Source organism: Rhinoraja longicauda, chromosome 26 (genome assembly GCF_053455715.1).
Source record: "Rhinoraja longicauda isolate Sanriku21f chromosome 26, sRhiLon1.1, whole genome shotgun sequence".
Taxonomy (NCBI): Eukaryota; Metazoa; Chordata; class Chondrichthyes; order Rajiformes; family Arhynchobatidae; genus Rhinoraja; species Rhinoraja longicauda.
In genome coordinates this window covers 1170333-1197951 of record NC_135978.1, presented here as the reverse complement: position 1 = coordinate 1197951, position 27619 = coordinate 1170333, and the positions used below count along the sequence as shown (strand labels likewise).

Here is a 27619-nt window from a genome sequence, read left to right as displayed (position 1 = left end):
TAGTGAAGTCCACCGCAAATTGGAGGAACAGCACCTCATATTTCGCTTGGGCAGCTTACAGCCCAGCGGTATGAACATTGACTGCTCTAACTTTAGATAGCTCCTCTGTCCCTCTCTTCCCCTCCCCCTTCCCAGATCTCCCACTGTCTTCCTGTTTCCACCTATATCCTTTCTTTGCCCCCCCCCCCCCTGACATCAGTCTGAAGAAGGGCCTCGACCCAAAACGTCACCCATTCCTTCTCTCCAGAGATGCTGCCTGACCCGCTGAGTTACTCCAGCATTTTGTGATACCTTTACATTTCAGCGTGATCCAAGGTCAGGGTAAATATCAACTTCACATGTACCTTGCCAAATCTCAAAAGTATTTAGTACATTTCAATGAGATTACCTCTTATAGTCTTCTTCAATCTAGAGCACAGTGCCTTGTCTGCCTGATCTATCCTTGTAGAACAAACCAGACATTTCACAAATCAATATGGTCAATCATTGCTGCATTCCCACTGTAGCAGGTGTCTCATCACTGGGTCATGAGACCATACCCACGCACAATATCAGATGCAGTCTCTCCGCGACTCTTATATAATTGAGCAAAATGATTCAACTCCTGTATACATCTCACTTGCAATAGAGGCAAGCATATCAATTGACTTAGTAATTGATTGCTGAACATGCATATTAACTTTCAGTCATTTGTTTGCAAGGATATTCAGGCCAACAGCTTATAGTCTGCAACCATTTAAAACCCAGCTTTGTAGATTTTCTACAAAATGGGTGACCTCACATTGTTCAGGGTTATTTTCCATCTGCCATGACTTTGCTCCATCACCTAGCACCACTATATCCTGCAAAGCCACCCTGTGTCTTCCTCTCCGTCCTCACTGCCACCCAGCCTAACATCATCAGCAGAAATGCACGCAACGCGCTGGAGTTTAGAAGGATATGGGAGAACCTCATTGAAACTTACTGAAAAATGAAAGGCCTGGAGAGAGTGCTTATAGTGTAGTGTATGTTCAGTGGCTGTTTTTCCAATAGTACTGTACATATTAACCCCCTCAATCACCAATAACCACCTCCCCCGGTGTGGTCTGTTATAGAGCGAGGGTTTACTGCACATCAGTATATGCAGTTTCCAATAGATATCATGTCAAATTCCCTTCAGTAGATGGTGCTATGGAGTGAGGTTTTGGAATTTTCCAATCCATTAATTGGCCAGATGCATGGGAAATGCAAGGGAATTTTACCAGGGATCTACGTCTGCCCAGGAAGGAATTTCCAAAATGACCGTAACAAAGTAAGGGAAACAAATTTGAATATCAGTACATTCGGCTTCACCTCTGCCTTCTCAATCACTTCACTGAGCTACCTGCAATGTTGTGATTTCTCACAGGCAAATAACTTGCTTAATTATTAAATTCATCTCTGAGGTACCTGTAGAAAACAGAAATTAATACCAACCCCATCGCACTCAACCCTCTCCCTCCCCAATTTACCGTGTTAAAAGTCAACTTGATTAGTGTTTTTCATTGGAGAAACCATAAGATCAAGGAGCAGAACCAGGCCATTCGGCCCATCGAGCCTGTACCGCCATTCGATCATGGCTGATCTATTTTTTACCTACAACCCCATTCTCCTGCTTTCTCCCCAAAACCTTTGACTCCCTTACTAATCAAGAATCCACCATGCTCCATTTAAAAATACCCAATGACTTGGGACCCATAGCCATCTGTGGCAATGAATTCCACAGTTTCACCATCCTCCTTTCCTCATCTCTGTTCAAAAGGTGCGTCCTTTTACTCTGAGGTTGTGCCCTCTGGTCCTAGACTTTATAAATGCCATGGCTGGCTTTCAAACAAACAAGAGTACTCACCAAGGAAGCTGTGCGTATTGTGGCAAAATGTTCTCGATTCCGGTAATGTGATTTATGTCGGGAAACCGGAGGTGGCGATTGTGGTTCTGAGCACCGTGGTCTGTGATCAACCTCTTCGCCATAGTGATCGTGATCCTGAGAAGTAGGAAGGAAAAAATGACGTTCAAATAAATTTGATTATGAACCAGGTGCTTTTTCAAAGACCTCCAAACATTAACATTATAGGTTCATCCTTGTTCCTAAACGGTTGCCCTTGCTCAAATATCACAACGGCCAAGCAGCACAAAACTAGCTTATCCATGTGTGGATCATGAAACAAAATAATACTCCTGCCAACGTAGTGACCAGATATACAATGCTCACATGTAAGGTACTCATATAATTTTCCTGTAATATGGAATGTGAAAATTATTTTCAAAAGGGTTACTCTATAGGAATTTGGTGGAACAAATAAATCTTTTTCAAAAAGAATCATTTACCACTTCAACCAGCAACCAATGCTGATATGATGTGTGCTATGCTGTGGTAATAAACCTCTGCTGTCATTTTGGCTGCATTGAGAGAGTAGCACGCCCAAATGCTCTGCAATGTTTGCCTGCCAGGTATATGCACCAATCAAATAAATCAAGAAAATAAAGGTCGGTATCCTCAGTAGTCATAGGAGGCCACTCTACTCATCGACTCTCTGCCAACTCTTCATAATTGATAGGAGCAGTATTTGGCCATTCAGCCCATCAAGTCTACTCTGCCATTCAATCATGGCTGAACTATCTCTCCCTCTCAACCCCATTCTCCTGCCTTCTCCCCATAAGCCCTGACACCAGCTCTTGTGTATAACGTACACAAATTCCTTAGCTTTTAATAAACTAGAAAACATGCTCCAATATGTGAATGAGAAATATTAAAAACACAGCAGTCATGGGATCTCATTCCACTCGTTACCACTAATAACTGTTGTATTGAGTACAGTGATCCAAATATTTATCAATTTTGAAAGATGCCTCTAAATTATAAGCATTGGCTTAACTTTTTAAAAACCAATGATACTTTCAACAAAATTTAAACGGAAATCTTCACCAAAAATTGGAAATGCCTGTAAATTCATCTTTGATGGAAGTCATCGTTCAACTGTGCTGTGCGAGTGTTGGTCACGGCCAAACAAGATTTTTGCTCCAAAATACTCCTGCTAACGTTCACCTTGATCTTCTGTACTTTTTCCACGGTGTCTAAAAAATTTCTTAAACTACATCCAAATGCTATGAAGTTTGGGTAAATATAATCACCAATAAACTGGGATTCTATGATGTTTCTTTAAAAAAAAATACATTGCATAAACTTCATGACAATTTTTGTCAATCAAGTTGGACCGTGAACTGATTAAAAAGATGACAAAATGACCCCAATGAATCTAGTGTGTAGGAAGGAACAGCAGATGCTGGTTTTCACCGAAGATAGACACAAAATGCTGGAGTAACTCAGCAGGACAGGCAGCATCTCTGGATAGAAGGAACGTTTTCACACCTTACCCTTCCTTATCTCTGTCTCCCTCTCCCCTTCAGTCTGAAGAAGGGTGCTGATCCGAAATGTCACCCATTCCTTCCATCCAGAGATGCTGCCTGTCCTGCTGAGTTACTCCAGCATTTTGTATCTATCCAATAAATCTAATGGAAGTGGCAATCCTAACCAGTTTTCAAAGCAGCCACAAGATGGAGCACCATCAGTGGAATGAGGAAACATTAGTGAGCAGTCCCAGTTCATATACATGGTTCCTCAAAGAAATATGGCCGATTAGATTGTATTTGTGAAGGCTCTTAAAGATACAGAGAAACAAAAAGATTGAGGCATCGTGACAGAAATTGCAGTGGACTGGGAAAGAGCAGAAGAGGCATTACACCTGGAATCTGCAACGGGTACGAGAAGGTTGCAAAAGGCCTGTAGATGTACGGTGGAACAAGATGGAGGAATTCAAATGTTAAATATAACATTGCAGCTAATAAACCCTGCTCACAGATTAGGAGGATAGAATATGGAACTTGCTACTGAAGAGGAGTTGAGAAAATTACACTGAATTGCTGGTCAAGAGAAGCTCGATAAAGGTGTGGGAGAAAGGAAGAGATTGCACTGACAAGCCCTAAAGAGTAGTTGCAAGAGTTCTCAAGTGGAGCATGCGTATCAGAATGGCAGACTGCCCCTAAGATGCACACTGTATAACACACCCACTGCTGTGTACAAGAATAACTTATAATTAGAAATATTCTGCACATTAGGAATCAGAGTAATGCAGAGCACAACATACAAAGGTGATCCTGGTTATAAGAGGAAAGACGTGATTAGAATCAGAGGATGGGGCAAAAAGGAGGATTCGTTTTTAAAATCATTCGGAGATAGACACAAAATGCTGGAGTAACTCAGTAGGTTAGACAACATCTCTGGAGAATAGGAATAGGTGACGTTTCGAGTTGAGACCCTGCTTCAGACTGGGAGCCAGGCTCAAGACCCTTCTTCAGACAGAGAGCCTGACTCTCAGTCTGAAGAAGGAACTCAACCCGAAACATCACCTATTCCTTTTATACAATAGACAATAGGTGCAGGAGGAGGCCATTCGGCCCTTCGAGCCAGCACCACCATTCAATGTGATCATGGCTGATCATTCTCAATCAGTGCCCCGTTCCTGCCTTCTCCCCATACCCCCTGACTCCGCTATCCTTAAGAGCTTTATCTGAGGCAGAGAATTCCACAGATTTACAACTCTGACTGAAAAAGTTTTCCCTCTTCTCCATTCTAAATGGCCTACCCCTTATTCTTAAACTGTGGCCCCTGGTTCTGGACTCCCCCAACATTGGGAACATGTTTCCTGCCTCTATCATGTCCAACCCCTTAATAATCTTATAGGTTTCAATAAGATCCCCTCTCATCATTCTAAATTCCAGTGTATACAAGCCTAGTCGCTCCAGTCTTTCAACATATGACAGTCCTGCCATTCCGGGAATTAACCTAGTAAACCTACGCTGCACGCCTTCAACAGCAAGAATATCCTTCCTCAAATTTGGAGACCAAAACTGCACACAGTACTCCAGGTGCGGTCTCAACTAGGGCCCTGTACAACTGCAGAAGGACCTCTTTGCTCCTATACTCAACTCCTCTTGTTATGAAGGCCAACGTTCCATTGGCTTTCTTCACAGCCTGCTGTACCTGCATGCTTCCTTTCAGTGACTGATGCACTAGGACACCCAGATCTCGTTGTACGTCCCCTTTTCCTAACTTGACACCATTCAGATAATAATCTGCCTTCCTATTCTTACCACCAAAGTGGATAACCTCACACTTATCCACATTAAACTGCATCTGCCATGCAGCCGCCCACTCACACAACCTGTCCAAGTCACCCTGCAACCTCATAGCATCTTCCTCACAGTTCACACTACCACCCAGCTTTGTATCATCTGCAAATTTGCTAATGGTACTTTTAATCCCTTCATTCAAGTCATTAATGTATATTGTAAATAGCTGCGGTCCCAGCACCGAGCCTTGCGGTACCCCACTAGTCACTGCCTGCCATTCTGAAAGGGACCTATTTATCCCCACTCTTTCTTTTCTGTCTGTCAACCAATTTTCTATCCATGTCAGTACCCTACCCCCAATACCATGTGCTCTAATTTTGCCCACTAATCTCCTATGTGGGACCTTGTCGAAGGCTTTCTGAAAGTCGAGGTACATCACATCCACCGGCTCTCACCTGTCCATTTTTCTAGTTACATCCTCAAAAAATTCCAGAAGATTAGTCAAGCATGATTTCCCCTTCGTAAATCCATGCTGACTCGGAACGATCCTGTTACTGCTATCCAAATGCTCCGCAATTTCGTCTTTTAAAATTGACTCCAGCATCTTCCCCACCACTGATGTCAGACTAACTGGTCTATAATTTCCTGTTTTCTCCCTCCCTCCTTTCTTAAAAAGTGGGATAACATTAGCTACCCTCCAATCCACAGGAACTGATCCTGAATCTATAGAACATTAGAAAATGTTCACCAATGCGTCCATGATTTTTAGAGCCACTTCCTTAAGTACCCTGGGATGCAGGCCATCAGGCCCTGGGGATTTATCAGCCTTCAGTCCCATCAGTCTACCCAACACCATTTCCTGCCCAATGTGGATTTCCTTCAGTTCCTCCGTCACCCTAGGATCTCTGGCCACTAGAACATCTGGGAGGTTGTTTGTATCTTCCTTTTTCTCCAAAGATGCTGCCTGACCCGCTGAGTTACTTCAGCTTTTTGTGTCTATCTTTAAGTTTTCAATGCTTGGTTTTCAATATGCTAGACCATCCTAGAGATATCCAAACAGGCATACATATTTCAATAAAACTAAGAATTTTGTGTTTCCACTAAACCCATCACAAATTTCACGTTGGGAATGCATTGAGAAAGCAGAGGAAGACTTACTGGCTTCAGGTGGATGACGGAGCTGTTTGACATCACAGTATGGTCTCCTTCCTGCATCATGGCAATCTCACTGTTGTCGTCAGAGGCATCGGGAAGGCTATTGACACTGCTGCTTTGGCTGCTAGCACTGATAGACATGCTCGGTATGGATTGATTACTGCCCACGCTGTTAACAGTGCCCGTTCTACCAACACTGTGCTCAGGTTCCTTTCAAATAAAGCACAAGAACATTAGAATAAAGCCACACTTTGTCTTAAGCTTTCACGAGAAAGCCAGATTGATTAAAAAAAATAATTAAACTACAACTGTCAAAGTTTACCAGAAAATTCTGATGCTCGTTTATACACGTGAAGCTTTTTAACAAAATCCAAAATACAAGTTCACAACCTTGAATTGATTTAATACATTTAAGAATATTCAGATTAATACTATAAAATGGCCAAATATGTAACATTAGTAGAGCAAAAAAAATGCTACAAAAACAAAAACAATTAAATTAATAAATAACTTATCATCATGTAAAAGTTTGCTCATTTAATTGACCTAATTTTTTTAAAATTGCATATTTTTTGGCTTTAAAAAAAAGAAGATTTTCCGGCATTTAATTCCACCTCCAGTTCTCTCACCTCTTCCTCCTCTTGAGCCTCTACTGCAGGCCCATTGTGCACTTCCTGGAAAAGGATTTTCTTCATCTTTCTATACTGGAGGTTATCAAGCTCTCTCACGGCATCCTTCGTCCTCTGTATCAAATCTATTAACACTGTTTCAGGGCGTTCCCTGACAACGAAGGCATGCTGAAAAATGAACAGATGAGATAAGTGAAAATAGAATGCAGAACTCATTTTTTGTAATCTTTCCAAACATAAATGCAGGGTTTTTTTTTTTAACATGAACCCTGTATTCACATTTAAAGCAAAAAAGAAATACAAACAAATGAGCTCATCCAACAGTTTCACAATGTAAACTAGGAACATATACATGTGCGTCATTGGAGGACTCCCTCCCAATAAAGATCTTTCATAGCTTCATGCTAGAATTGTTTAACATTTATTTCAGCCGTATGCAAAATTCAGCTCCCTTTCACATCAGGCTTCCTGTTTTGACTGGCATAACTGTCTTACTTTGAAACTCTCAATTGTTGGCAAGCTAAGACATGCTCAACACCAGCTCTGTAAGAATCTCACTGAAATATGTGGTGGCCACTACCTGTGTGGACAACAACTTTTTTCCCCCAGTTAGAAAAAAATCTGTGAAATTAGTTTATTTCATTAATGTAACTGGACTGGTATTATTTAACCTTTTGCCAATAAAAAGCTTGGGTGGAAAATATCATTCCCTTATTTCCCAACAAATAAATTCTCAACCAAGGAAGTTATACCTTGAAAGTATGAGAAATTCCCGAGCACATTTTTGTCTTGGGTCTCCTCTATCAGATGCAGATTAAAACCCCAGGCAAACTGGAGGGGCAGCACCTCATATTATAGAAGTACAGCATGGAAACAGGCCCTTCAGCCCAACTTGTCCACGCCGATCACTGATCACTGTTCTATGTAATTCCATTTTCACATCCTACACACAATGAGCAATTTACAGAAGCCAATTAATCTAAAAACCTGCACGTCTTTGGAATGTGGGCGGAAACCCGAGCACCCAGAGAAACCCTACGCAGTCACGGGGAGAACGCACAAAGTCTGTTCCGACAGCACCCTTAGCATCAGACACGGGTCTCTGAGCAGTAGGGCAGCAACTCTACCCCTACACCTTTGTGTCTCCCCATAAAATTCTATTTAGGTAGCGAGCAACCTAATAGTATGAGCATTGAATTCGCAAAGTTTTGTTAACTAGCCTACAAATATTCTGCCTACTATCCCCCCCCCCCTCTTCTCTGTGCCCTCTCCATGCAAGCCCATCTCTCCCTTTCCCCTTCCACCTATATTCTTTCTCTGGCTTCCCATTTCATTTCTCTTCTATCGTTACCTCCTTCCCTCACACTTTTTGAATTTTCATCTCTGGCCATCTGCCATTTCAACCCCCCCCCCACCTCCCATTCACCTGTATCCACCTATCACTTGCCGGACTTTATCCCGCCTCCACCTCTTTTCCAGCTTTCTCTCCCCATGACAATTAGTCTGAAGAAGGGTCCTGACCCGAAACATCGCCTATCCATGTTCTCTGAGATGCTGCCTGACCCGTGGAGTTACTCCAGCATTTCGTGTCCATTTTCAAGGAAGTTATAGTTAGTTATGTTTTCATTCATCGTAAAGTGAAACCGTATGCAGCCAAGAATACATGCCCGCAGCATTTATTTAATTCATGACTATAAATAGTGATTTTTGCTGGAAAATATACCATTTGCGCAATACATGTGTAGGAAGGAACTGCAGATGCTGGTTTACACCAAAGATAGACTCAAAATGCAGGAGTGACTCAGTGGGACAGGAAGCATCTCTGGAGAGAAGGAATGGGTGACGTTTCAGGTCAAGACCCTTCTTCAGACGAAACGTCACCCATTCCTTCTCTCTAGGGACGCTGCCTTTCCCACTGAATTATTCCATCAGGTTGTGTCTATCACCAATTGCACAATACAGCTGGACATACACTCTCCAAAGTATATATTCTGCTTTTGGTTTCATGGCTCAGCAAAATGGCCAATGGCCAGGTAACTGAACGGAAAAATGTTCAATTGGCGTGACCTGCAATAGATACCAGAGTTCTCTTAAAATTGTATATCAATAATAAAAGTGTCTTGTTCCAACTGTGTGCCTGGCAATGTCTGAGCGGGGCAGTGCTGGAGGTGTTACAGAGGAACTGCCCAGATGGATATCTCGGCTGATCACAATAGAGTCCTTGGCTCATCCATCAACAGATTTTCACAAGGGTGGTGCCAGGCCTGGGATCCAAGAATCCGCATAATTAAGGCTGACTTCAAACAAAATATCTGCCTTGGTTTTTCCCAGAAAGGTGCCAAAAGCTAACAAGAATCACCTGAAGGCACCTTATAAGAAATACTATTCCCTGGCCAAATTTCAAACTTTAATTTTCAGATGAAATTAATTTATTCAAAGTACAACTTACAAATGAAACATAGCACCTTAAGTCAATTCTGCTTGTTAATCTTGAACAGAATGAAATGTGAGAAGCTAGTATTTTAAAAGGCAATAATAAAAATTCAACGTTGATGAGGACCTGAAAACTGGAACTAATCTGTTAACATTTCTGGCCAGATTAAAAATTTAAAGAAACAAATTATTAATATCCTCCAGGAATCTAAGTGTGGCAATCTTCACTCGGCTTTCAACATTATAAAGAGGACATTCATTTTCACAACACAAAACTACCACACAAAAGACTGAAAAAAATAATCAGCTGCAATTCAAACTTATAATGATAAATCAGTAAACTTGTCATAATTTTTATCCTTTTTCAATTATTCGATTTATTCCTACAAGCACTTAGTTCAACAATGAAATCTGGATCCATTTACTCAGAGAGAAACTTATCATGATGACCTGTCATGCTCAGCATTGCCACATCTATTCTGGATTTTCGCAATTGATCTTTCATTTTTATTCTGGTCACTTTGCCATAGTCCCAGTGGAGAACTTTTATCTGCACTGTTCCACAACCTACTCTATCCCCACTCAGAAAAATATAAGTGAATAAGCACAAGAAACGTTTCAAACAAGACATTGAAGAATAAATGTTCAATGGAAGCACGGGGATGACAGAAACTGTTTAAAAAAGCTTTGCCACAAACAAGTGTGGGGATGCCAAATCAATCCAGTTAATGGAGCACGGAAATATCTGATGGTCCTGATAGGAGATCAAATGTATTTGCTATCACAATTATATGATGTCACAATATTCTGTGACCTTAATTAAGATGCCATTGTCCATAATCTAAAACATGCCCCAAAGGGCATTTCAACAGGTTTCTTATTTATTTCTAAAACTACCTGGTGAATCAAACAATATCAAGGATCTCCCCAAGAACAATTTATCTCAGTTTAGTTTCTGCTTAGTTTATTGTCGTGTGTATCAAGGTGCAGTGAAAAGCTTTTGTTGCGTGCTAACCAGTCAGCAGAAAGACAATACATGATTATAATCGAGCCAGCCACAGCGTACAGATACAGTCTGAGGGTCACCAATGAGGTAGATGGTAGGTCAGCACTGCTCTCGTTCTAGATCTTTACATTACACTGGCTTAAGATGATTACTTTATCTTGTTAGGATCTGCATAGACATTGAAGTTTTAGTAACTATTGCATGGTCTCCAATTACCCAGTATTCTGTTTATTTTCCCTGCTCACTCCCTCCACCCCATTATAATTCTCCTACCCGCAGAGATTTCTGCACGAGTTTTATGGCCCTGTTTGCTGACTCTCCAGCTCAGCTATTTCATTAAGTATTGGAAGATCACAGTTAAATGCAAGATTAGGTACATTTTGAAGGGACACAGGGTGTTCTTTGGGGATATAAGAAAATAACTGCAGATGCTGGTACAAATCGATTTATTCACAAAATGCTGGAGTAACTCAGCAGGTCAGGCAGCATCTCCGGAGAGAAGGAATGGGTGACGTTTCGGGTCGAGACCCTTCTTCAGAAATTGTGTTCAAGACAACTGCGGATGTGTCTCAGTGTGCCTGGGTTACTGACACTAACATCGCTTATACTATACAAATATAACAAAAGGCATAAACGGATAAGGACACAAAGTGGTGGAGTAACTCAGCTGGTCAGGCAGCATCTTTGGAGAACATGGATAGATGATGTTTCGGTAAAAGAAGGTGACCCTTCTTTACTGCAGATTACAAACATCAAAAAAATATCTTATTCCACAATTATTATTTTTTTCAGACACTATATCTAGGTCTGCCAAGAACTCTTCCCAAAGAGCTATTGTGCATTGGTAAAATTCAATGAAGTACCAAGAAATATTTTCAAAGGTGCCCAGATAATAAACGGCGATTTTACTTTTACACTCAGTACCCTCAGTACTCAGTATAGAGTACCCTCAGTGTGGATCATAATGAAATGTGTTTACAGAATTTATGCACAAAATTGATTGATACTATAAAGCAATTAATCTTGACAAGACTTCAAAAATGTATTAATCCAATTAATTTTTCTAGTATGCATTTCTTCTAGTAAGAAACATGATAGGTCAGGCTTAAATTCCTCAACCCTGTAAATGCAAGTAGATTAAGCAAACTGGAATATAATAGAGAATTCAACTGACTTTCAGAAGTTCCTCTGAAGTGGGTCTGTCTTGAGGAATTTTCTGGAGGCAGGAGTCTACAAAGTTGCGAAAGTAGTCGGACCTAAGCAAATTATAAAGGGGAAAATCACGTTGAGTATAAAGCCATTGAAACATGTTCCATCAAAGTCTGTGGTCTCATAATAGTTTACCCATGTCACTACCATCTGAAATTGACAATGATGATTCACTTGGTTTGGCAAAAGATTATTAATAAAAAGATTGCTAATTGTGAAAATAAATTAATCAAGGCACAAGGTGCAAAAAATTAGGACATAAAAATGGAATGCAGGCAATTATAATGGTGCCCATTTCATATTATCCAACTAGTGTTCAAGCAACTATAGTGCTGTAAAGTGATTAATCTTGAGGCAAGTAAAGCTGTTGCAATTGGTGGGCCTACTGATTTATTGAAAAGTCATAGATGCCATTCACTTTTTAAACCTTGATATTTAGTGGATTAATGTTCATGAAACGAAATGAGAGAAATGCTGTAGAATACAATGTCCAGCCCTTGGTTATGTGGGTTGTTATGTTGACAGCACAATGGTGCAGCAGGTAGTTCTACTGCCTCATAGCTCAATGATGCAACTTCTATTGTGACCTCCAGTGCAGACTATATGGAATTCTGTATCTTCACTGCGACTGTAAGGGTTGTCCCTGGGTGCTCTGGTTCCTTTCCAAATCCAAGAGATGTGCAAGTTGGTAGGTTAATTGGATGCTGTAAATAGCCTCTCGTGGAATTGGGTGGCAGGAAAATCAGGGAACGATGGGCATGTGAAAAAGAGAATAGGTTGTGTGAAAATAGGTGGTGAAGTGGCGTTGATGGAGTTGCTTCAAGAGCCGGTGTAGAATTAATGGGCCGATGTGTCTCCTACTATGTCATGACACAAGGGTGGCACGGTGGCGCAGCGGTAGAGTTGCTGCCTTACAGCGCCAGAGACCCGGGTTCCACCCTGACTACTGGTGCCCGTCTGTACGGAGTTTGTACGTTCTTCCCGTGACCTGCGTGGGTTTTCTCCGGGATCATTGGATTCCTCCCACACTTCAAAAACGTACAGATTTTTAGACTAATTGTCTTGGTATAATTGTAAATTGTTCCTAGTGTGGGTAGTAGGATCGTGCAAGTGTGCGGGGATCGCTGGTCGGCATGGACTCGGTGGGCCAAAGGGCCTGTTTCCGCACTGTATCTCAAAACTAAACTAAACAATATGAATGAGAGATTTTTTACATGGCTCCTAAAGATACCAGAGACCCATTCAAACTGCAACATAGTTATAATTAGACAATATAATCAAATAATAATGGCTGGTAACAGGCCTGAGGCAAATAAATTAAGTCAAATAAGCAAGAATCCAACTTATAAAAGCTGAAATATCTGGAAGGTAAACAAAGACTTCAAAAGGAAAATAAAATAAAATTGTACATATCGTACTTTGAAGATAAATTATTTTAGTGCTCAAAATTTTTGTATATTCAAAAGATTCTTAAAACATTAAAAGGTGTATTATTAATCTTGACATTACCTAAATAACTTCAAACACTTGTTAGAAAGATGGTTAGTTGATCAACTGTGTAATTGGAAGATATGTGGCTAGGAATTCTGGAATCTCAGTTCCAAAACCAGAAGCTTGCTGGGGGAGTTGTTGCACCTCAGATAAGGAAAATGCCAAGCCATGCATCTAGTAAGTACTTGCGAAACATCCCACGATTACTTTACTATATTTGCTAATGCAACAACTGCACCTGATGCCTGATGAATGACCATTAATGATGCCATAAATATTTATTATTGGGACAGCTGTACTACAAGGGCAGCCAATATTTACAGCCACTCCTAGTTTTCCATCAGACGATGGGGCAAAGTTATCTTTTTCTCTAGCTGCAGACTGCAAAATAAAGGAACACCCACCTTGCCTTTTTGATCCCAAATGTGAAGGTGTGTGGCTTGGAGAATTTGAGAGAACAGTCCACCTACTTGCTTGCTGGTCACGATTCCAGTAGGTGGAAAGCAAAGATTTATATGAATGAACAAGCCTTGGTAAATTACCGCAATGCATTCTGCAGACAGGACACAGGGCAGCTACTTTGCACCGTTTCAGAATGAATGGATGTTTAAGGTGATGGAAGGAGCCCTGGACTGTGTTCAATTTCCTGAGATTTATTGCAGCTGTTTGCACACAGCCTTGTGAAAGGCTTTCCATCCTTTTACCTGATGTACAGCCCATACGTGGTCAAGATACACTGTCGGGTTGCATCACCAGCACCCAGCCTGACCTTTCATGGTGCACTAAAAATCTTTTGCATAAATGTGCTAGCAAAATGGATTCTTCAAAGTTCAACAGAGCAGCATGAATTTGCAGGCTCTCCACTCCGGATGGGAAAACTGCCCCCCTGACACACATGCAGCATCCCCATTTATAACGATCAGGAGAAAGGTTAAGCAATTAAATTAGTTTAAATAGTCCACTTTGTTTTTAGATGCCTATTTTTATGCTTTAATTTTTCATTATTTGAACAATTATATTTTAAAAGAAATATTTTAATTTTAATGGTCACCAAGCAGACATGATTACAACTTTTAAAAGACATTTGGACAGGAACATGGATAGAAAAGATTTGGAGGGTTACAGGCCAAATGCAGGCGAATAGGACTTGTCCAGTATGCCAAAAAGGTTGGCACAGACAAGGTGGGCTGAAAGGCATGGTTCCAGCTGTATATCTAGGACTCTGGATTTTCCAATGAAACACTGGTTCCACACAAACTGCATCAGCTGCCGATGTCCCCACTGCAAGGAGACTGCAGCCAGGACCATGCTGGAAGGTGCAGTGCAGTGCCAGCCTAGGCTGGCATCCTCAGGGCAGCAGAGGGTAGATCCTGCGATTGTTTGTCTTTGCAGCTATATCATTGATGCATGCACTTGCCACGGTAAACAATGGCTGAGGTCATTTTAACTATAATTGTAAAATGGGTGTGACTTGTAACTGAGTATTATCTCAACTAATTTCACCTAGTGCTTTAGTTTACTTTAGTTTGTAGTGCGTGGAAACAGGCCCTTTGGCCCACCGGGTCCGTGCCAACCAGCGATCTCCACACACTAACACCATCCTACACACTAGGAACAATTTACACTTTTACCAAAGCCAATTAACCTGCAAACCTGTACAGCTTTGAAATGTGGGAGGAAACCGGAGCAAACCACACAGGTCATGAGGAGAACGTACAAACTCCGTACCGACAACACCCGTAGTCAGGATCTAACCCAGGACTCAGGCGCTGTGAGGCAACAACACTACTACTGCGCCACCGTGCCACCCTCTAAAGTACCTTTGAAGGCCTCTTGATTAAATCTCTTGATTTCATATCAAATGCCATGAGATCTTCATGCTTCCTTCTGACGATATAGCGTCACCCTTGGCAGTCTCTACTGATTACTGGACAATATCCCACCACCCCAAATAACAGTGAGTTTGAAATAATTTATCTCATCTTCACGGCTTTTCATTAACTGTTACCAACCAGGGTAGCACAGGGTAGCACAGTAGACCTGCTGCCTCACAGCGCCAGAGACCCGGGTTAAATCCTGACACCTACCCACATATTGTGTGCACGGAGCTTGTACATTCTTCCTGTGACCGCGTGGGTTTTCTCCAGGTGCTCCGGTTTCCTCCCACACTCCAAAGTGGGTTTGTGGGTTAATTGACTTCTGTAAATTGCCCCTAGTGTGTAGGGAGTGGATGCGAAAGTGGGATAACATAGAACTAGTGTACAACTGATTGATGGTTGGCGTGGACTTGGTGGGCTGAAGGGCTTGTTTCCATGCTGTATCTCTAAACTAAACTAATCCCTGCAATATCCTCCACATTTATAACACCACATCATTCGGTGATTGGCATTGTATACATTCCACTCCCTATCAGCTCTTTCAACTGCCTGAAACTGGTTCCTTCTGCCGTCTACATCTTTAAGACCTGTTCACACAGCCAGATGTGGTATCAAACTTGCAATCTTTTGGCCAGACACGGCAGGCAGTTTTGCAGTATTTTTAATGCTTCATCAACTATAAAATCATGAGAGGAATAGATCGGGTAGATGCACAGAGTCTCTTAATAATAATAATAATAATAATGCATTTTATTTATATAGCGCTTTTCATATACTCAAAGACGCTTTACAGAGATTTTGAGAACATAGGGAAATTAATAAATAGATAAATAAGTAAATAAATAAATGAACAGAGAAAGGAGACAGAAGGTGAGGTGACCTTCAGTGGTTGAAGGCAGTACTGAACAGGTGAGACTTCAGTGATGTTTTGAATGTGGTGAGTGTGGAGAAGTCTCTAACGGTTTGGGGTAGTGAGTTCCATAGGGTGGGAGCAGCGATGGAGAAAGCCCTGTCCCCCCAGGATCTGAGTTTGGTCCGGATGTGGGGGGATAGGAGATTGGCAGCGGCAGAGCGGAGGGTGCAGGTGGGAGTGTGCCTGTGGAGGAGGTCGGTCAGGTAGGATGGGGCCAGGTTATGGAGGGCTTTGTATGTTATGAGGAGGATTTTGTACTGGATTCTCTGGGGGATGGGGAGCCAGTGGAGTTTATAAAGGACGGGGGTGATATGGTCACGGATCGGGGTGTGGGTGAGTAGACGGGCAGCGGAGTTTTGAATGTATTGAAGTTTATTGATGATTTTTGAGGGTGCGCCATAGAGGAGGCTGTTGCAGTAGTCCAGACGGGAGGTGATGAAGGCGTGGATGAGGGTTTCTTCAGCTGTGGAGGAGAGGAATGGACGGAGACGGGCAATGTTTTTGAGGTGGAAGAAGGCTGTCTTTGTGATGTGTTTGATGTGTTTGTCGAAGGAGAGGGTTTGATCAAGGATGATTCCAAGATTCCGGATGTGAGGTGAGGTGGATACTGGGAGACCATCAATGTTGAGGATGAAGTTTTAGGTGGATTTGGTGAGCGTTTTTGGACCAATGATGATGATTTCAGATTTGTTGCAATTGAGTTTGAGGAAGTTTGATTGAAGCCAAGATTTTATTTCAGTGATGCAGTTTGTCAGTGTAGAGTGTGTGGTGGGGGAGATTGACTTGGTGGAGATGAGGAGCTGGATATCATCGGCGAAACAGTGGAAGTTGAGACCATGACGGCGGATTAATTGACCAAGGGGGAACAGGTAGAGGATGAAGAGGAGGGGGCCAAGGACTGAGCCTTGGGGGACACCTTGGGGGAGAGGAGCAGTGGGGGATTTACAGTTGTTAATGGAGATGAACTGGTGTCTGTCAGAGAGGTAAGATTTGAACCAGGATAGGGCTGTGCCGGTGATGTTAAAGGAGGTTTCAAGTCGGGTGAGGAGAATGGAGTGATTTATGGTGTCAAAGGCGGCGCTGAGGTCAAGTAGGATGAGGATGTTGAGGTTGCCAGCGTCGGAGGAGAGGAGAATGTCGTTTGTGATTTTGAGGAGCGCAGTTTCAGTACAGTGGTTTGAGCAGAATCCGGATTGGAAAGTTTCATACTCTTGCCAAGAGTACACGAGTCGAGGACCAGAGGACATAGAAGATGAAGGGGAAACGGTCTAATAGGAATCTGAAGGGTAACTTCTTCACACAAAAGATGGTGAGTGTATGGAACAAGCTGCCAGTGGAGGTAGTTGAGGCAGGGACTATCCCAGCGTTTAAGAAAGAATTAGATGGGTACATGGACAGGGCAGGTTTGGAGGGATATGGGCCAAATGCAGGCAAGTGGGACTAGTGTAGCTGGGACATGTTGGCCAGTGTGGGCAAGTTAGGCCGAAGGGCCAGTTTCCACGCTGTATCACTCTACGACACTATGAACTGTATTAAAGATTAATTGAACTTATCTCTGTTATGATATCAGCTCATAAATATTAGACACACGTATTTCTTACAGATAATACAGTTACTACATATTAAGTTTAATTAATAACTGCCTTTAAAAAAGAAAACAAAATGCATATGGCCCATGTTAATGTACTGGCGATATTTAAGATAAACAGCCATCACACACAATTCCATTTCACTGCTTCCGTAGCCTTCCAGATTTTTCATTTTTCTTGATGGTCATGCCAACAAGGATAAGCTACAAGATTTAACGTAGTGATGTAAAGACTCAAGTGGAGTGCCCCACCTTTGTGGTCATTCGTTTCTGGGAAGTCAATGATGAAATAGTAGAAATACACACCACAGACACCACTGTCACATATTACCCATGTATAAGGTCATAAAACACGGGCACAGGCCCATCTGCTCAACCCGTCTGTGCTAATAAAGACGCCCTATCTAAGGTAGTCCCATTTGCCCACATTTGGCCCTTGTCCCTCTAAACCTTTCCTATCCAAGTCTCTTTTAAATGTTGTTACAGTACCTGCCTCAACTATCTCCTCTGGCAGCTCGTCCATACACCCACCACCCTCCAAATGAAAAAGATGCCTCTCGGGTTCCTATTAAATCGTCCCTTCTCGCCTTAAACCTATGTCCGCTGGTTCTTGATTCCCGCAGGGGGATGGGAGCTGGAGCAGAGACAGAGGGGTGTAAAATGAGGGTAGAAGCAACAGGTAGCAAGGTGAAAAGTAAAAGTGGCAGGCAGACAAATCCAGGGCAAAAATCAAAAAGGGCCACTTTTCAACATAATCGTACAAGGGGTAAGAGAGTTGTAAAAACAAGCCTGAAGGCTTTGTGTTTTAATGCAAGGAGTATACGTAATAAGGTGGATGAATTAAATGTGGAGATAGTTATTAATGATTATGATATAGTTGGGATTACAGAGACATGGCTCCAGGGTGACCAAGGCTGGGAGCTCAACATCCAGGGATATTCTATATTCAGGCGGGATAGACAGAAAGGAAAAGGAGGTGGGGTAGCGTTACTGGTTAGAGAGGAGATTAAGCAGTGGAAAGGAAGGACATTAGCTTGGAGGAAGTGGAATCGATATGGGTAGAGCTACGAAACACTAAAGGGGCAGAAAACGCTAGTGGGAGTTGTGTACAGGCCACCTAACAGCAGTAGGGAGGTTGGGGATGGCATCAAGCAGGAAATTAGAAATGCATGCACTAAAGGCGCAGCAGTTATAATGGGTGACTTCAATCTACATATAGATTGGGTGAACCAAACTGGCAGGGGTGCTGAGGAAGAGGATTTCTTGGAATGTTTGAGAGATGGTTTTCTAAACCAACATGTCGAGGAACCAACGAGAGAACAGGCCATTCTAGACTGGGTATTGAGTAATGAGGAAGGGTTAGTTAGCAGTCTTGTTGTGCGAGGCCCCTTGGGCAAGAGTGATCATAATATGGTAGAGTTCTTCATTAGGATGGAGAGTGACAAAGTCGATACAGAAACAAGTGTTCTGAACTTAAAGAAAGGTAACTTTGAGGGTATGAGGCGTGAATTGTCCAAGATAGACTGGCGATTGATGCTGAAAGGGTTGACGGTGGACATGCAATGGAAGGCATTTAAAGGTCGCATAGATGAACTACAACAAGTGTTCATCCCAGTTTGGCAAAAGAACAAACCAGGAAAGGTAGTGCATCCGTGGCTAACAAGGGAAATCAAGGATAGTATTAAAACAAAAGATGAAGCATACAGATTAGCCAGAAAAAGTAGCATACCAGAGGACTGGGAGAAATTCAGAGTCCAGCAGAGGAGGACAAAGGGCTTAATTAGGAAAGGGAAAATAGATTATGAGGGAAAACTGGCAAGGAACATAAAAACAGACTGCAAAAGCTTTTATAGATATGTCAAGAGGAAAAGATTAGTTAAGGCAAATGTAGGTCCCTTGCAGTCGGAAACAGGTGAATTGATCATAGGGAACAAGGAGATGGCAGACCAATTGAACAAATACTTTGGTTCTGTCTTCACTAAGGAAGACATAAACCGTCTGCCGGAAATAGCGGGGGACCGGGGGTCTAATGAGATGGAGGAACTGAGGGAAATCCAGGTTAGTCGGGAAGTGGTGTTAGGTAAATTAAATGGATTAAAGGCAGATAAATCCCCAGGGCCAGATAGGCTGCATCCCAGAGTGCTTAAGGAAGTAGCCTCAGAAATAGTGGATGCATTAGTGATAATTTTTCAAAACTCTTTAGATTCTGGAGTAGTTCCTGAGGACTGGAGGGTAGCTAATGTAACCCCACTTTTTAAAAAGGGAGGGAGAGAGAAAATGGGGAATTATAGACCAGTTAGCCTAACATCGGTAGTGGGGAAAATGCTAGAGTCAGTTATTAAAGATGTGATAGCATTACATTTGGAAAGTGGTGATATCATCGGACAAAGTCAGCATGGATTTACCAAAGGCAAATCATGTCTGACGAATCTTATAGAATTTTTCGAGGATGTAACTAGTAGAGTGGATAAGGGAGAACCAGTCGATGTGTTATATCTGGACTTTCAGAAGGCCTTCGACAAGGTCCCACATAGGAGATTGGTGTACAAACTTAAAGCACACGGTATTGAGGGTTCAGTGTTGAGGTGGATAGAAAATTGGTTGGCGGACAGGAAGCAAAGAGTAGGAATAAACGGGTCCTTTTCGGAATGGCAGGCAGTGACTAGTGGGGTACCGCAAGGCTCAGTGCTGGGACCCCAGTTATTTACAGTGTATATTAATGATTTGGACGAGGGAATTGAATGCAACATCTCTAAGTTTGCGGATGACACGAAGCTGGGTGGCAGTGTTAGCTGCGAGGAGAATGCTAGGAGGCTGCAGAGTGACTTGGATAGATTAGGCGAGTGGGCAAATGCATGGCAGATGCAATATAATGTGGATAAATGTGAGGTTATCCACTTTGGCGGCAAGAACAGGAAAGCAGAGTATTACCTGAATGGTGACCGATTGGGAGAAGGGGAGGTGCAACGTGACCTGGGTGTCATGGTGCACCAGTCATTGAAAGCAAGCATGCAGGTGCAGCAGGCAGTGAAGAAAGCGAATGGTATGTTGGCATTCATAGCAAGAGGATTTGAGTTTAGGAGCAGGGAGGTTCTGCTGCAGTTGTACAGGGCCTTGGTGAGACCGCACCTGGAGTATTGTGTGCAGTTTTGGTCTCCTAACCTGAGGAAAGACGTTCTTGCCTTAGAGGGAGTACAGAGAAGGTTCACCAGATTGAACCCTGGGATGGCGGGACTTACATATGAGGAAAGACTGGATAGACTGGGCTTGTACTCGCTGGAATTTAGAAGACTGAGGGGGGATCTTATAGAAACATATAAAATTCTTAAGGGTTTGGAGAGGCTAGATGCGGGAAGATTGTTCCTGATGTTGGGGGAGTCCAGAACCAGGGGTCACAGCTTAAGGATAAGGGGGAAGTCTTTTAGGACCGAGATGAGAAAACATTTCTTCACACAGAGAGTGGTGAGTCTGTGGAATTCTCTGCCACAGAAGGTAGTTGAGGCCAGTTCATTGGCTATATTTAAGAGGGAGTTAGATGTGGCCCTTTTTGCTAAAGGGATCAGGGGTTATGGAGAGAAGGCAGGTACAGGCTACTGAGCTGAATGATCAGCCATGATCATATTGAATGGCGGTGCAGGCTCAAAGGGCCGAATGGCCTACTCCTGCACCTATTTTCTATGTTTCTATGTTTCTATGAAAAAGACTGTGCTTCACCCTATCTATTTACCATGGGTCAATACTTGGGTCTAGGTTTACTATTTATGTGCACACCAAATGTGGTTCTCTAACATTTATCTTTGTTCTAGAAATTAAAAAAAGGGAATAATTTTATAACCTGGGAACTATTTCAGTACGAAAATATTTAAAACAAAAGTCAGTTCGTATTTCTGAAGATAAAAAAATAAAAGTATGAAAGTATAAACTGGTGTTTAGATAGGCATTAGGCCTTTGGATGGGCACATGGAAGTGCAAGGAATGGAGGGATATGGATCATGTTCAGGCAGATGAGATCAGTTTATGTTTGGTACAAGCATTGTGGGCCGAAGGGTCCACTTCTGTACTGTTCTACGTTAAAAGGTAAATTGTAAAACTGCCAAGAAGCTTGATGTAAAGAAAATTAAGTGTGAACAATGCTTGTGGATTGCTTAGATTCATTGATAAACCATGGTGATATTAGCTTGAAATCTCACATAGAAAAATAAGTATTAATTAGGATATCAAAGTTTATTTAATTAAAGTCACTGGAATCATTCTAAATAATAAAAATAATTAGCAACGGAATTTGTCTGTGTTTAAACACTCATTTTGACTGCTGCCATACCCAATGTTGAAGCTGATGGAGAGAATGATTACTAAACATAATTAGAGCTAGTCTGTTTAAAAAGAATACCACACCCACATCAGGTGAGTGGACGAAACCAGGTGACATGCAGGCAAGTTAGCAACATTGTGGAAATTACAAACTTTTAAAAAAATACAACTGGCACCAGAAATATGTATGTGCCTTATTTACACAGGGAAGTATGTAGTACTAAATCATTACATTATCATTTAACTGCTTATGATAATTCGTTCCATTCTGTTCCCATACAAAGCTTCAATTTTAAATTGAAGTTATATTATCAAGCTACTAGGGCAGGTGGGACTAACGTAGCAGGGACATGTTGGCCGGTGTGGGCAAGTGTACTGAGTAGCTCCTTCAGTGACAGACTCCTTCACCCCAAGTGCGTGGAGAGATATAGGAGGTCCTTCCTTCCCGCTGCTGTGAGACTGCACAACCAGCACTGCTTCCAGCAGACCAGTCAACAGTAACAGTTAAGGAATACACAGTAAACTGATGATAATTTATCCTTGTCTTTACTTTTATTTATAATGAATGATCTCTTGCTATACACTTTGCTGCTGTAACACTGCAAATTTCCCCAGTGTGGGACGAATAAAGGAATATATTATTATTAAGTTGGGCCATAGGGCCTGTTTCCACACTGTATCACTCTATGACCATATGACTAGTGTAGATGGGACATGTTGACCGGTGTGAGCGAGTTGGGCTGCAGGGCCTGTTTCCACACTGTATCACCCTATGACTAGTGTAGATGGGACATGTTGGCCGGTGTGAGCGAGTTGGGCTGAAGGGCCTGTTTCCACACTGTATCACTCTATGACTAGTGGAGCTGGGACATGTTGGCCGGTGTGGGCAAGTTGGGCTGAAGGGCCTGTTTCCACACTGTATCACTCTATGACTCTAAGACTAGTGGAGCTGGGACATGTTGGCCGGTGTGGGCAAGTTGGACCATAGGGCCTGTTTCCACACTGTATCACTCTATGACTCTATGACTAGTGGAGATGGGACATGTTGGCCGGTGTGGGCAAGTTGGGCCTTAGGGCCTGTTTCCACACTGTATCACTCTATGACTCTATGACTAGTGTAGATGGGACATGTTGGCCAGTGTGGGCAAGTTGGGCTGAAGGGCCTGTTTCCACACTGTATCACTCTATGACTCTATGACTAGTGGAGATGGGACATGTTGGCCGGTGTGGGCAAGTTGGGCCTTAGGGCCTGTTTCCACACTGTATCACTCTATGACTCCACTAATGTTGCTCTGAAAAAAGGTGACTCAATTACAAAGAAATGTTTACTTAAAACTGATTCATAACATAATATCAAAGATGATAATATCTAATTGACTAAGAGTAACAGTCCTGAAAAATCACTAAAATTGCAATGTGATTTAGATATTAAAATTTGTGCTACAATTAAAATATGCTATCAATTGATCTCTCTTCCAATCATTTCTGGGTACTGCAGGATCTGAAACACAGTTGTACTGTTCAACTATTAAGTTGCATAGTTCATTTAAAGCTGCTCTAATTAGATAAATCCAGGTATCTGTAACCTACTTATAAATTACTGAGTTCAGTTGAAGGGCAGCCGATTGCTTAAAGATTTAAGCTTCAGCTAGTTTTCCTTCCCCTAATAAGAAACTAAATGAGGTAATATTTCTATAGTATTAACACTATGCTAAAGAAAGATTTCTTTTATGTAGAGCAGAGGAAAGTGAAGCATGGGAACAGGTCTTTCGGCCCACAATGTCTTTGCTGAACAGGATGTCCAGATAAATATAAACAGGACATATGGACTGAGAAGGTATACAATGCAGGCTGCATGAACTGTTAATGAGAGGGATTTGTATTTGATCATTATAGCTTCCATCTGTATAGTCTTAATTATAACACAGCAAAGTATATTAATAATGCATAACTTATCATTTGAAGTTACTACAGCTACACAATAGGCAGGACCTCCGAAATGTAAAATTCAAGTCAAACAAGCTATTACAGAATGTTCTCATAGGTAACCAAAAGAAACCAAATACATGCAAGAATACTTTTTATTTATTTGGTATTAACAAAATATTTAGTTTGGATTCGATATGGATTATTGCAACACCATATAACCATATAACATAACCATATAACAACTACAGCATGGAAACAGGCCTGTCCGGCCCTACCAGTCCACGCCGACCATTCTCCCTGACCTAGTCTCATCTACCTGCACTCAGACCATAACCCTCTAATTCCCTCCTATCCATATACCTATCCAATTTACTCTTAAATAATAAAATCGAGCCAGCCTCCACCACTTCCACCGGAAGCCCATTCCATACAGCCACCACCTTCTGAGTAAAGAAGTTCCCCCTCATGTTACCCCTAAACCTTTGTCCCTCAATTCTGAAGCTATGTCCCCTTGTTGGAATCTTCCCCACTCTCAAAGGGAAAAGCCTACCCACGTCAACTCTGTCCGTCCCTCTCAAAATTTTAAAAACCTCTATCAAGTCCCCCCTCAACCTTCTACGCTCCAAAGAATAAAGACCCAACCTGTTCAACCTCTCTCTGTAGCCTAAGTGCTGAAACCCAGGCAACATTCTAGTAAATCTCCTCTGTACCCTCTCCATTTTGTCGACATCCTTCCTATAATTTGGCGACCAGAACTGCACACCATACTCCAGATTCGGCCTCACCAATGCCCTGTACAATTTTAACATTACATCCCAACTTCTATACTCGATGCTCTGATTTATAAAGGCAAGCCTACCAAACGCTTTCTTCACCACCCTATCCACATTTGATTCCACCTTCAGTGAACAATGCACAGTTATTCCCAGATCCCTCTGTTCCACTGCATTCCTCAATTCCCTACCATTTACCCTGTACGTCCTATTTTGATTTGTCCTACCAAAATGCAGCACCTCACACTTATCAGCATTAAACTCCATCTGCCATCTTTCAGCCCACCCTTCCAAAAGGCCCAAGTCTCTCTGTAGACTTTGAAAATCTACCTCACTATCAACTACACCACCTATCTTAGTATCATCTGCATATTTACTAATCCAATTTGCCACACCATCATCCAGATCATTAATGTAAATGACAAACAACAGTGGACCCAACACAGATCCTTGGGGTACTCCACTAGACACTGGCCTCCAACCTGACATACAATTGTCAACCGTTACCCTCTGGTATCTCCCATTCAGCCATTGTTGAATCCATCTTGCAACCTCACTATTAATACCCAATGATTTAACCTTCTTAATCAACCTTCCATGTGGAACCTTGTCAAATGCCTTACTGAAGTCCATATAGACAACATCCACAGCCTTGCCCTTATCAATTTCCCTGGTAACCTCTTCAAAAAATTCAAGAAGATTAGTCAAACATGACCTTCCAGGCACAAATCCATGTTGACTGTTTCTAATCAGGCCTTGATTATCCAAATAATTATATATATTGTCCCTAAGTATCTTTTCCATTAATTTTCCCACCAGACGTCAAACTAATAGGTCTATAATTGCTAGGTTTACTTTTAGAACCTTTTTAAAACAAATTTGAGGCTTTAACGTCCATTAAATTGCTGTCAGCAAACAACCAATTTAACTTTAAATAAATCGTGATTGGCACAGTGCTGTTCATGGGTGACAATCTTATTACCATAAAAACAGCTTCGCAAAATAAACATATTGAAAAATATATAACTCCATTTTAAGCTTTTGCCATACATCGAAGGATGTTTAAACGCTCAGGATTAGATATGAACCTTTATCCACTGACAAGTGTTTCTTAAACTGATGGTTATTTATAATTTAGAAACATCTGTTTCTATACAAATCTCAGGATTTCAAATATATACTCACCATTCATTGGACTGAAGAGCAGGTGACTCATTCTGTGCGATGTGGTATAAGGCACTCATTGCATTCATATTAAACAAAGGAGGCTTGCGCTCCGCTGTGGGCAAAGTAGCAGTGATCAGATCCCACAACTGATAACAGCAACATGGTCATTTTCAGTGTGTTACTTAAGATTTTATTCAGAAAATAATGCAATCTTTTTGAAATGCATTATCATCATATCATATCATATATCTACAGCCGGAAACAGGCCTTTTCGGCCCCAAGTCCGTGCCGCCCAGTGATCCCCGTACATTAACACTATCCTACACCCACTAGGGACAATTTTTACATTTACCCAGCCAATTAACCTACATACCTGTACGTCTTTGGAGTGTGGGAGGAAACCGAAGATCTCGGAGAAAACCCACGCAGGTCACGGGGAGAACGTACAAACTCCTTACAGTGCAGCACCCGTAGTCAGGATCGAACCTGTGTCTCCGGCGCTGCATTCGCTGTAAAGCAGCAACTCTACCGCTGCGCTACCGTGCCGCCAATCATTAAAGTAATAGTGATTGAATGTATTTTGTTATATTTTACAATGAAAGATTACAGCATCATGCCCAAACTAAATTAGTGGTTAGTTTCAGGTTCAGAGGGAACAACCATGCCTTACCTAATTCAATGCATGTGATTCCCAAGGACCAAACATCTACTTTGCCATCATACTGTCCTTCATCCATGGCAAGAATGACTTCAGGAGCCATCCTGTTTCAATCAAAAAGTCATTACAATGCAACCTTACCAAACTAGAGGAATTTTATTTCGTATTAGAAATAGGAAAACACCTACAAAAAATAATGTTATGAGAAGCTTGTTCCAACTCAAGTGTCAAAAGAAAACAAACTGCTTTCAGCCTAGGTATCTATTTGAAAAGTTAGCTTGTGAAAATTTAGGTAAATATTTTTATGTAAGCCAATTAAAATAAAGTAAAACTTGAATATATAGGGCTCAACTGCACACATGGATTTGAGTTTGAGATTTTAAAATGCAAGCTTTATTACAGTTTAATCATAATGGTCTGCATTGCACTTATGTTGCATTCATTAAATTGTGATTCATCAGCAACTCATCAATTTAATACAATTTAAGAAATGATTTCCCTAACATTCTCGGATTTAAGGTGATTGTGGTCAGCTCTTCGGTCCTTAAGAATTAAATTCTGCTGCAAACAGACTTTTTCTATTATCCTGAAATATTTTCACATATCACTCTGGTTTAGAGTGATTTCTTCTTCTTCTGAGTACTAACTTGTTTGTACAGTCCTACATTCATCAACCACCCTGAGCTACTTCCAACAGGTACCCATCCTTCAAATGTAAATTGTGGAACTACAAGAAATACAAGTACGATGGAACCCCTACATGACATAAATTATATCTTAACAATTCTTAATAAAAGTATAATAGAATGCAATATGAGGCAAATGACAAAATATCATTTTATGATCACCTATCATATTTTTAAACATTTAACTTAATTTGTCTTAAATCAACTAATAATTAAATGGATTTTAGGCTGCAGTGGCACAATGTAACTGTACAACCCGTCAGTCAGAAATATGGCACACACTAAAAAGCTTTATTTATAATTGCAAACATGCAAATAACTTCCTTTGACAATCTGGAATTTGTTGATAAATAAATAACATTAAAAATTAAAAATAAATGACTGCATCTGCTTCTTGACACAAAAAAAAGTTTCTTACCAGTATGGTGTTCCCACAAATGAATTGGCTGGGGAAACTATGGAAGCAGATCCAAAGTCAGCGAGTTTAACTTGGCCCGGTTCAGTCAGGAGGATGTTACCAGCCTTTATGTCCCTGGTCACAGAACAAGTAGACATTATCATAACATTCAACAGGTATTATTTGTAACCAGCAATGTAAGCTTTAATCATAATCATACTTTAGTAGCCAAGTATATTTTGCAACACA

The 27619-nt window shown here is 41.5% G+C and overlaps 1 protein-coding gene across 1 annotated transcript in view; it reads right to left on the bottom strand.

The window, feature by feature from the left end:
* LOC144606355 (serine/threonine-protein kinase TAO1) overlaps positions 1–27619 on the bottom strand; it is a 124885-nt gene that overhangs the window by 21739 nt on the left and 75527 nt on the right. Inside the window, exons 7-13 of the mRNA XM_078422382.1 lie at positions 27392–27505; positions 26300–26391; positions 25648–25741; positions 11546–11627; positions 6933–7100; positions 6307–6513; positions 1868–2002 (exon numbers count right to left, since the gene is read on the bottom strand). Coding sequence (XP_078278508.1) covers positions 1868–2002; positions 6307–6513; positions 6933–7100; positions 11546–11627; positions 25648–25741; positions 26300–26391; positions 27392–27505 — 892 coding nt within the window. The remainder of the gene's footprint in view (positions 1–1867; positions 2003–6306; positions 6514–6932; positions 7101–11545; positions 11628–25647; positions 25742–26299; positions 26392–27391; positions 27506–27619) is intronic.